Source organism: Hemicordylus capensis, chromosome 5 (genome assembly GCF_027244095.1).
Source record: "Hemicordylus capensis ecotype Gifberg chromosome 5, rHemCap1.1.pri, whole genome shotgun sequence".
NCBI lineage: Eukaryota > Metazoa > Chordata > Lepidosauria > Squamata > Cordylidae > Hemicordylus > Hemicordylus capensis.
The window spans coordinates 66,343,518-66,354,256 of record NC_069661.1 but is presented as its reverse complement, the minus strand read 5'-3'; the positions used below and the strand labels follow the sequence as shown (position 1 = coordinate 66,354,256).

Sequence of the window (10,739 nt, the reverse complement as noted above, 5' to 3'; positions counted from 1 at the left end):
TTCAAGGGGGGCAAAACTGAACTGGCCCAGTTCAGTTTGAGGCTAATGAATCAAGCCAGCTGGTTTTGTGCACATCCCTAACATTTAATGCTGCTTAAGATTTCATGCCATTGCTCTGATGACAATCTATGTATGAATCCTGTGTTCCATTTGTCCCTAAGTCAGGGGTGGAGCCACCACTGGGCAAACACCCCCTGATTGGTGGCGGCCCAGGTTCTTTGAACCTGTTTGCCCAATGGTGGCTCCGCCCCTTTAAGGCAGGGAGAGTTGCTCCGGCCCATGTTGCCCAACACAGCGTGGGCCAATCTCCCTTCCAAATGGGGCCACGCGGCCCCGTTTGGGAGGGAGACCATGTCCCCCGCGTCTGATGTCAGAGGCAGGGGTGTGCCTAGCTGGGCCCCTGTGTCTGACGTCAGACACAGGGGACGGGGCCAGAGGGCCATGGCGGCCGCACACAGGCCACCGCCAGCCTCCCTATGCTGCCGCCCTAAGTAATTCCAAGCCAAGGTCCAGGACTCCTTGTACCTTTGTACAAGGTATACGGGTATTTATTTATAGTTTTTGGAGAGAAGACATATTAGTGGCATGCACCAATATATCCGGAGTTATATAAGCCTGTTGAAGCAAAAAGAAGAGTCTTGTGGAGCTGTAAAGACAAATTTATTGTGGCACAAAAACTGGGCCTCAAATTCATCCTCTGAATTTTGCCTATTCCTAAATCCAATGTTTGCTCATAGTTTCATGTTGTCAATGAAAAGCTAACTCATGCACTCTTCTGTTCAGAATCCGTAACTGCAGTTACCGCCTTGCTTCTGAAATACTGTATAAAAAAATATAAATGGAAGTCAGTTGATTAAAGTACAATGTACATAGAAGATGTCTGCAATACATCAGCGATACATGTCTTAAATAATTATCACACAATGCAGTGTAAGCACATTTTCTGTATGATCTTTTGGAATTCCTTATTTTGTATCTCTTAAATCTGTGACATTGATTGAAATGTTCATAATACTTATCTCCTCTTCGGGTTAGGAACCATACATATATAAATTTATGAGGCACCATATCTGCATGTCAGTCTGAACTCTCACAACCTGATCACTAATTCTATATATTTTTAATCGGAAATAATTCCCATTGAATACAACTTAGCATGAGTCCTGCAGCTGCTCAATTAGGTGGTTATCCACAAAATCTCATAAACCGAGAAAAGGCTAGCATAGTAATGGCTATTGTCTGGGGATTAAAACTGCGGGTTTCTAAACTTCCAACCTCCTTTTCACCCTTGGATTAAAGTAAGAACTAGCTTCCCACAGAAAATCCTGGAAGAATTTAGTTTAGCATTTGATTACTTTATTAATTCCATTTATATCTTGCTGTTCCTCCAAGAAGCCCAGAGCAGTGTACATAGTTATGTTTATCCTCACAACAACCCTGTGAGGTAGGTTAGGCTGAGAGATAAGGACTTTGCCCAGAGTCACACAGTGACTTTCATGAATGAACGGGTCTCCCCGACCCTAATCCAACACTCTAACCACTAGACTACACTGGATAAACTTGGTTAACTTTTAATTTTTTATTTTTTTAAAAAAACAAAACCCCACTATCTTCACATAATGAAAGAAAACCTGAAGCAGAAAAAGCACAAGCTTCTCGCTTGGCTGCTTTTCAGTTGGCACCTTTTACACCAGCATCTTTGATTTATCTATTGTTTTCGATGGGCAGTCAGTACTTCAGTCCCGGGAAGGGCGGTGGCGGTGGCGGGGCGCTCAAAGTAACCCCGGAGGTGTGTTTTCTGTGTGAGTCTACTCAAAACAAATCTATGCGATCAGCATCAGTCCCGTTCTATCATCTTGCGCGTGCGCCGCTTAGGGAGTATCGTCAGTTCCGGTGTGGCGGCAATGGAAAGCGCCGGAAATGGTCCCGTCCCGTTACTGGTCCTAGTCCTTGCCTGGAACGGACGGGTGACTGTGGCGGGTATAGCTAGGAAGACGGGCAGGCACCATGGTGGAGGTAAGAGGACAGTCACTCTCCTCCGGGCCCGTCTTTACCGGTACTCATTAGCGCTGGTGCGAGGTGGCAGAGGGTCCTCCCATGAGAAGACAGGGGGGGGTCTTCTCGCTGCCGCGCGCCCTTCTTTGGGTTTCTGCGCAGAAACGAATTCCCCGCCTGTACGTTAGCTGGACGGTGCAAGCGCTTGTCTTCCTTTCGCGGCGGGCGGTTAGGCTGGCGCTGCTTATATTTGCTTTCTCTTTCTGGTCTTCATGTGCCACAGAAGGGGATGGACTTGGAGCTGTTCTGCTCGCCGACGAGAAAGCCCTGGGAGAGCACAGATCAAATCCTTTTCTGGGCCCTTTCGAGGGAATTTTTTAAAGGGCTAGAAAGAAAGCCGTGCACTTTGGAATCTCTGGCTTACGTGAGGCAAATTACTCAGAATGGACTTGTAGCTCTAAAAAGTGAAGTTCTTGCCTACAGTTGAGAAAAGATCCCTGTCTGTGATCCTTAACTGCAGTTAATGAGGTTAGGCGGTGCTGATTGCAGTAAACATGTATGAGGCAGTCTCTATAGAAGTGGCGCAGCGGGGAAATGCTTGACTAACAAGCAGAAGGTTGCCCGTTCGAATCCCAGCTGGTACTATATTGGGCAGCAGCAATATAGGAAGATGCTGAAAGGCATCATCTCATATTGTGTGGAAGGAGGCAATGGTAAACTCCTCCACCAAAGAAAACCACAGGACTCTGTGGGCGCCAAGAGTTGAAATCAACTAGACTGCACACTTTACCTTTAAAGCAGCTTCTTAGCTTTCTGTTCCTCATTACCAAAAAACCCAAAAAGTTTTCTTTGAACTATCCTGTGTTTGGAGAACCTGTTTCTATGTCCTTACCCATGAAAAACCCATGTATGTGTGCATATCCTTTGCATTAAAACAAAAATGTTAGATAATGGCTGACATACAGAAGCACGGATGTACCAGTGCAGCCAGAGAGCAGCCTAACAACTTGGCAACTAATAACACCAGTACAGCAGGGAAGCAATTAGAACTTCTCAACTAACTGCACAACCCTTAATAACATATTTTTGGGTGGTACAGAGGACTTCCTGGGGGAAGGGAGGGTGTCAAAAACTGCTGCTGCACCAGTGCAGTTAGTTTGGAAGACCTAGCGCATCTTTACTCAGTATGTCAGCTAGGATGCACCAGTAAAGATAGACCAGTAGATAACACTCACTGGTGTCTGAGGGCCATGAGTTACCAGTTCAGTCTTGTTGTGCTATTTTTGATTAATCAAACACCTGATCACCAGCACAAGACTAAACTTTAACACTGATTAGTCAGCTGAGTGTGGAACACAGAAGCAAACAACTGAGGCTGCCACTGCTACTTGCTGGCTTATACCTGCTCGTGAGATAATTGTTCTATTAGGTAAGCTGTGTTTGAGGATGGGCAAAGTGCAGCTGTCATTGTGAACACTATAGAGTATACGAGGAAAGCCCTGCTGGATCAGGCCGAAGACCCATCCAGTCCAGCATCCTGCTTCACGCAGTGGCCCACCAGATGCCACTGTAATTTGCTTTTCTGCTGATTCCTATCAGTTGGACATAAGTGTTAGCTGAACTTAAAAAGCAGGGGGGAAAGGTTTGTATGGCAAATTGAGGTTTGTATGGCTCAAGTAATCTGCAGCTTCTGTTTCCAAACTGAAGAGCTAGAAGTAATGCATTTGAGTGTTGTACTTTTGTCCAACTGTACACCTCTGGTTGCATAATTAAATTAATGAGAAATAAGAATTGGTCTACTGTAACACTTAAGTCAGTGACTTTAAAATACTTGGTATGGGAAAAGAAGCTAGAACTTCTTTTTGATTCATATTGGCAAAGGGTGTTCCTACTACACATATTCAAACTCTGCTTGTCTCTGTATATGTTTTTACATGGCTTACCCAGGTCTTCCTTGGCCCCCTCTGTCTCATAGGTCCCTAGTGTTGACATACTTGCTCACACCTGTGTACACTACCCGTGTGTATCTATGCTTTGTGGCCAAATGGGGTAATTTAATAGAGTGACAGTTGGTCATCAAGCATTGAGCATAGAATGTGGGTGGAAAGGGTGTGCTAGTGGGGAGAGTAAAGAGGGAATCAAGAGCAGCTTTGATACCTGTCCTTAATCTGCTGTTTTTGAGCATAGCCAAAATAGGGTGTCTCTTACTAGGGGAGATTCAGGGGGACCAACTGCAGAAGGGGTGGCACTTGCAAGGAAAGACAGAAGAATGTGACTTGGCACCAGGTCCCAAAGACTATGGTACTCTTTCCTCCCACAAGTAGCAAATAGAGCACTGAGGTTTCCAAGACAGTCAGTTGCTGTGATTAGCCTGTGGCAAGCCCACAGAGGGACTCATAAAGTTATTCCAGATCATCTAAATTTTTTACCACTGACCTTTGTTAATTTGGAGAAGAGTATCTATTTATTTACATAATATTTTATGGAGTAATGCATGAAACATAAAATAAATGTCCCTGCCCGCCAACAAACTTACAGTCTAAATTTAGGCAGTATGGGAGCTAACAAAGAAAACTGAAGAAAAGATGTGAAACAAAGGTTATCAGGGATAAGTGTGTACTATACATATTGTGAACATTTTTTATTAAAAGCAAATTGAACGTTACTCAAAATTTGGTTTTGTGTTGCATAAAGTGAAAGATGTTGAAAACGTCTTGGGAAATAGAGGCTTTCCCCCCCATGTATAAATGGATCTGGAGTGTGCTTTCCCTCAGCTTCCTGGTCTTTTGCCTTGGAAAATAAATCTCCACATGCTGAGCATAACTACTTATTGATTCAAGGCAGTTTTGTCACATATCATAAGTAGAAAATTCTAATATTTATAATTGCGTTTTTGGTGTATGGTGGTAATGAACAAATTAATGTTACATGTATGCAACAAATAACACCTGCTAATCTTATTAATGAAACCAGAGGTAATTTGAGCCAACAAGAAATGACCAACAGTTCAGTAATCTTGGGCATGCACAAAGGTAACATATCATGTTTAATGTTCTGTAAATAATATCCTCTAGTCTTTGTTTTTATCCAGCTTTTATGATGGCAGTAAATCTGGAGGACTCCAGGCCTCCTAATATGTATGAAAAGTGACCTGTCAAACTGGCGGTTGAAAAGCTTTTATGTTTAGCTGTCCACCCAGCTTGCCTTAGGAAACAGACTGTTGACCCTTAAGCATCCATCTAATGACCTTGATCTTGATATTCTCCGGAAAGGGATAATGTTAACCATTTGTTTGGAAAGTAGGGTCAGGACCATTTTGAGCATGGAGTTCCTAGTGTATTCTGTTTCATGGTGGGAGTAAGAATTAGTTTGCTTCCTTTTCTCGTATGTTCTCATTGTTTTTCTTCCTGCTTTTTAATGGTATGTACTAAGGCAATAGAAGCAGTAATGGCCTAGTACTTTATATTAGAACAAACTAAAATGTCACAAAGTAGTGACCATAACAACTGAGTGCTATACAGTAGTATCTGTTAAGTTGCCCATATGTTCTACTGTGTACTGTACTATTATTTCTAATCCAGTGGTAATTTCCATTTCAGAGTAATTTCTTATTGAAATTTTACCTGTATGTAAAAAAACAACAACCCCTAAACTGTGTTTTCCTGTGTGTTGCTTAAAATAAAAATATAGTTAAAACAAAAATAAAATTGCATGTCAGTAGTTTAAAAAAGCCTAATAAAAGGCTAATAAAATGTTGGAGAAGTCAACCAAATGTGAGTTGACTTACAGAAACTGGGCAGAGGAGACCACCTCACCTCACAGGCTGATTGTTATTTGCTCCTGGCTGTTGATTTCTAATTTAGCAAGGAAAATACAGAGTAAGGCCTGACTGCACCTGCATGGGCTGATATAGGGAGAAGTGGTCCCTTTGGCAATTTCAGTTGCCAAGTTAATTAACAGGACTCTGGCTCTTCCACAAATCCACTCATTGGTTCCTGACTTCAAAGAGCAAAGGAGGGATCTCTTACATAGTGTGGAGCTTTGGAGAAGCTGCTTCTGCTTGCTTCTAAGCTCAGTGTAACATAAGGAACCCACTTCATTTGTTGAAGCGTGTCTTGGGTTGTGCTGAACTCTGTGTGCTACCCTCCTCTCCTCGGCCCCGATGCATGTGTGCAAAGGATTTTATTTGAAAGAGAAAAACTCAGCACTGATCACAATTGTGGCTGCCTAGTAGTAAGCACAACCCAAGTGTGAGGGCCCCTGGTTTTAATGAAATCCTTATTGCCGAATTTATACCTGAAACCTTTCTTCTCTTTAGGAAGTGCAAAAGCACTCTGTGCATACCCTTGTATTTAGATCTTTGAAGAGAACGCATGATATGTTTGTGGCTGACAATGCAAAACCTATACCACTGGATGAAAGGAGGTAAGTAAAACCCAGTTTAATATTGGCATATTTGAAATGCAAACCAGTCTAGAGTTTTGATGCATTTCATTATTACTCAGGAGTCCTATTAAACCATGCTACCACTAATGCACCTAACTTAGAAGTGAGCTGGAAGCTTTACAATAAAAATGGGTTAGCCTTTACTTACATGGATGGGGAGACAGTTTATTATAAATTTAAAGTTCAGTGGTATTTATCAGCCAGCCCAGTGTCTTCTATCAGACAAAACTGGATGCTTTCCCACAAGGCTTGTGGTTAAATGGGCTTGAATCACAAGCAGCACCCCTCCTTCAGCAGCCTCATTGGTTATCATTTGTTTCTGGGCTATCTTCAGAGTGCTGGTTTTGGCCTTTAAAGCCCTAAACAGCTTGGGGTCATGGTATCTCTTGGACTGCATCATAAGAACAGCCCTGCTGGATCAGGCCCAAGGCCCATCTAGTCCAGCATCCTGTTCGCACAGTGGCCCAACAGATGCCGCTGGAAGTCACAAGCAGGAGTTGAGGGCATGCCCTCTCCCCTGCTGTTACTCCCCTGCAACTGGTACTCAGAGGCATCCTGCCTTTGAGGCTGGAGGTGGCCTATAGCCCTCCGACTAGTAGCTGTTGATAGACCTCTCCTCCATGAAGTTATCCAAACCCCTCATGAAGCCATCCAGGTTGTTGGCTGTTACTACATCTTGTAGCAGAGAATTCCACAAGTTGATTATGCGTTGTGTGAAAAAGTACTTCTGTTTGTTGGTCCTAGATTTCCCGGCAATCAATTTCATGGGATGACCTCTGGTTCTAGTGTTATGGGAGAGGGAGAAGAATTTCTCTCTATCCACTTTCTCCACACCATACATGATTTTATAGACCTCTATCATGTCTCCCCGCAGTTGTCTTTTTTCTAAACTAAATAGCCCCAGGTGTGGTAGCCTTGCCTCATAAGAAAGGTGCTCTAGGCCCCTGATCATCTCGGTTGCCCTCTTCTGCACCTTTGCCACTTCTACAATGTCCTTTTTTAGATGTGGTGACCAGAATTGTACGCAGTACTCCAATATGGCCACACCATAGTTTTGTATAAGGACATTATAATATTAGCCGTTTTATTTTCAACCCCCTTCCTAATGATCCCTCTCATGGAACTGGCCTCTTTCACAGCTGCCACACATTGAGTCGACACTTTCAATGAGCTGTCCACCACGACCCCAAGATCCCTCTCCTGGTCAGTCACGGACAGCTCAGTTCCCATCAGCATATACTTGAAGTTAGGGGTTTTCGTCCCAATGTGCATCACTTTACACTTGCCAACACTGAACTGCATTTGCCATTTTGTCACCCATTCCCCCAATTTGGAGAGATCCTTTTGGAGCTCCTCACAATCTATTTTGGATTTCACTACCCAAAAGAGTTTGGTATCATCTGCAAATTTGGCCACCTCACTGCTTACGCCTGCTTCTAGATCATTTATGAAATTATCTAGAAGCAGCCATATGACCTGTCATCAACCCATATGAACCTGTCATCCCTCTGTTCTACATCTTGGTCCCTGCTTGCAGCCCTGCTGTTGACTGAAACCGGTTGGTGGAGACCAGAGACAGGGCCTTTTGGGCTGCAGCCCCTCAGCTCTGGAATGCCTTCCTGGATGACTTTTGTCATGCTCCCTCTGTCAGGGTTTTTTACGAGATACTTAAAGACCAATCTTTTAAGAGAGTCATTTAAGTTTTTATTCTTTTCCCCCCTAGTAGTTTTAAAACTTGTAAATCTGGTTTTAATTTAGTCTTGTTTTTAACTGAATTTTATTATTCTTATACTTTATTACTTTTATTGTCTGTGAGCCGCCTCCAGGAGTATTGTATTGGAGGGGTGGGATACATATACCTTAAGTCAAATATATGGACTTCTAAGTTTCCTCTGACTGATTAAAAAAAAAAAAAGCAATGACGTGGTTGATTGTGGTAGTGGTAAAGGAGCCAAACTGAGAAATTATCAGACCCAGTAGTAGTCCTACTGCCTGAAATGCAGGTAACTTCAGTTCAGAGCAACCCATGTTCCGTTAGTGTAAACTCTTCTGTTATCTGAACTCTTGATTGTATTGGAATTTCTCAATAAGTTTGTTTGTTATAATGATAAAATGCATTAAAAATACAGATGTAATAAAATGTTTTCTCAAACAGCCACAAAATAAAGATGTCAGTTAAACTACATACGGAATACAGTTCTGTGCTGCACATGCCTGTCTTGAAAGAAAATGCTCGAGAGAAGGGCTCTCACCATGTCATTGATTCCTATGGACATAAGCAGTATCTTCAAAATCAAGGTATGTTGCTATTATTTCCTTAGATTTGTTTAAAAGAAAAAGATATTAAAATGATGAAGAGAAGACAATAAAATGTACATATAAAACCAGAAGTGGTTAATACAAATGTCCAAACGTGAGGTTGTCCTACAATATCTATTATTATTATTTCTTGTTTACACAGTCAGACAGATGCTATTGACTGGTTTGTTTCATCCAGACATCGAGTCCTTCCCAAGGACCTGGGATGGCTGAATTTTATTGTCAATGTTGTTGCTGTTGTTATAGATAGATATCGTCGCAAAATATAGGCTGTTCCCAGTAAAGTTGCTTTTTGTAATTGGCTGATGGTGATTTCTGTGGCCCCTATGGTGTTGAGGTGCTCTTCAAGGTCTTTTGGAACTGCACCCAGGGCGCCAATTACCACTGGGATTATTTTGGTCTTTTTCTGCCACAGCCTTTCAATTTCAATTTGTAGATCTTTGTATTTGGTTATTTTCTCTATTTCTTTTTGTTCTGTTCTGCTATCCCCTGGTATTGCTATGTCGATTATTTTGACTTGTTTTTCTTTCTTCTCAACTACAGTTATATCTGGTGTATTGTGTGGCAGATGTTTGTCTGTTCGTAGTCGGAAGTCCCATCATATTTTTACATCTTCATTTTCTTCAACTTTTTCAGTTTTATGGTCCCACCAATTTTTGGCTACAGGTAGCTTGTATTTTTTGCAGATGTTCCAGTGTATCATCCCTGCTACCTTGTCATGCCTTTGTTTTTAGTCAGTCTGTGCGATCTTTTTACAACAGCTGATTAGGTGGTCCACGGTTTCATCTGCTTCTTTACAAAGGCGGCACTTGCTGTTTGTTGTTGACTTTTCTACTTTTGCTCTTATTGCATTTGTTCTTAGAGCCTGTTCTTGCGCAGCCAGTATTAAATCCTCTGTTTCTTTCTTCAAGTTGCCGTTCTTAAGCCATTGCCAGGTCTTGGTGATGTCTGATTTTCCAGTTATATTGTTCAAATATTGACCATGCAGGGGCTTATTTCTCCATTTTTCTGCTCGGTTCTTGACTTGTTCTTTCTTGTAGGCCTGCTTTCTTTCATTGGTGTTGAATAGTTTTGCGTTTTTGCCTTTTCTAAAGTACTAAGATGCTTAGGAATAATCTGAACTGTAGAAAACACTTGTTCTGAAGTGTTTCTGCATCTTGAAGTGTGTGTGTGTGTGTGTGTGTGTGTGTGCGCGCATGTGTGAGAAAATATAAAAAAAAATATGAATGAATGAATAAAATGTATGGAAAGAAATGGTGAACATTGGTTGAATCATGCTATTTCCCCACCTTCCCTGAATGTGTGTATTGGATTGTATCCTGAAGTTTTCTTCCTGTGGAGGAAATAATCTTTGCTCTGGAGGAAGACTCCTTCAATAGGAAAGATAACTTGGGAAACTTCAACTTCGTGTTATTCCAAGCACACTGGTTTGTATCTTAAGAAATAAACTAGTGTGCTTGGAGTATCACAAAATTGTTGAAGTGCATTTTAACTGTCTATAGAACAAACATTTATGGAACAAAGTGTCGATTACTAACTCAATACTATGCTGGCCTTCGGCCGAAATAAACAAATACATACATACAACTCAATACAGAAATATTGTATGTGTTTATTTTACATAAAATATTTTACTGCTTCTCTTAAATATGTGTTTTAATGTGGAAATGGGACATCAGGGTGCATCATATTCTGTGACTTGCACTGTTGTGGCAGTTGGTGGTATTTTTGTCCCGAGCAATTATTTTGATGGTGCAGAATATTTTAGGTTATGCAACCAAGATCACTAAACATTAATGAGTTACCCATTTTAAGGCATACACTCATATTCACAATATACATTTATTGACACTAACTTGTGCTGACAACAAAGTGGAGGTTCTAATCCAGTATAGAACCAGAGTGTGTAGAGTACAAAGGTGTGTGGTTGTATATACGGTTGTTGGATCATATAGTGATCTACAGTCTTGGCTGTGGCT

The 10,739-nt window shown here is 41.8% G+C and overlaps 1 protein-coding gene and 1 long non-coding RNA gene across 2 annotated transcripts in view; one reads left to right on the top strand and one right to left on the bottom strand.

Moving 5' to 3' along the window:
• Nucleotides 1-644: 644 nt before the first annotated feature.
• LOC128327480 (uncharacterized) lies at nucleotides 645-1,939 on the bottom strand. Its single transcript, XR_008308629.1, has 2 exons — nucleotides 1,683-1,939; nucleotides 645-820 (listed from the first exon to the last, which is right to left on the bottom strand). It is a non-coding gene; the product is annotated as an uncharacterized LOC128327480 (long non-coding RNA).
• The window catches only part of PLRG1 (pleiotropic regulator 1), a 28,649-nt gene continuing 19,773 nt past the window's right edge, over nucleotides 1,864-10,739 (top strand). Inside the window, exons 1-3 of the mRNA XM_053256282.1 lie at nucleotides 1,864-2,016; nucleotides 6,314-6,420; nucleotides 8,597-8,739. Of these exons, the coding sequence (XP_053112257.1) occupies nucleotides 2,008-2,016; nucleotides 6,314-6,420; nucleotides 8,597-8,739 (259 nt within the window). The 5' untranslated portion in view covers nucleotides 1,864-2,007. The remainder of the gene's footprint in view (nucleotides 2,017-6,313; nucleotides 6,421-8,596; nucleotides 8,740-10,739) is intronic.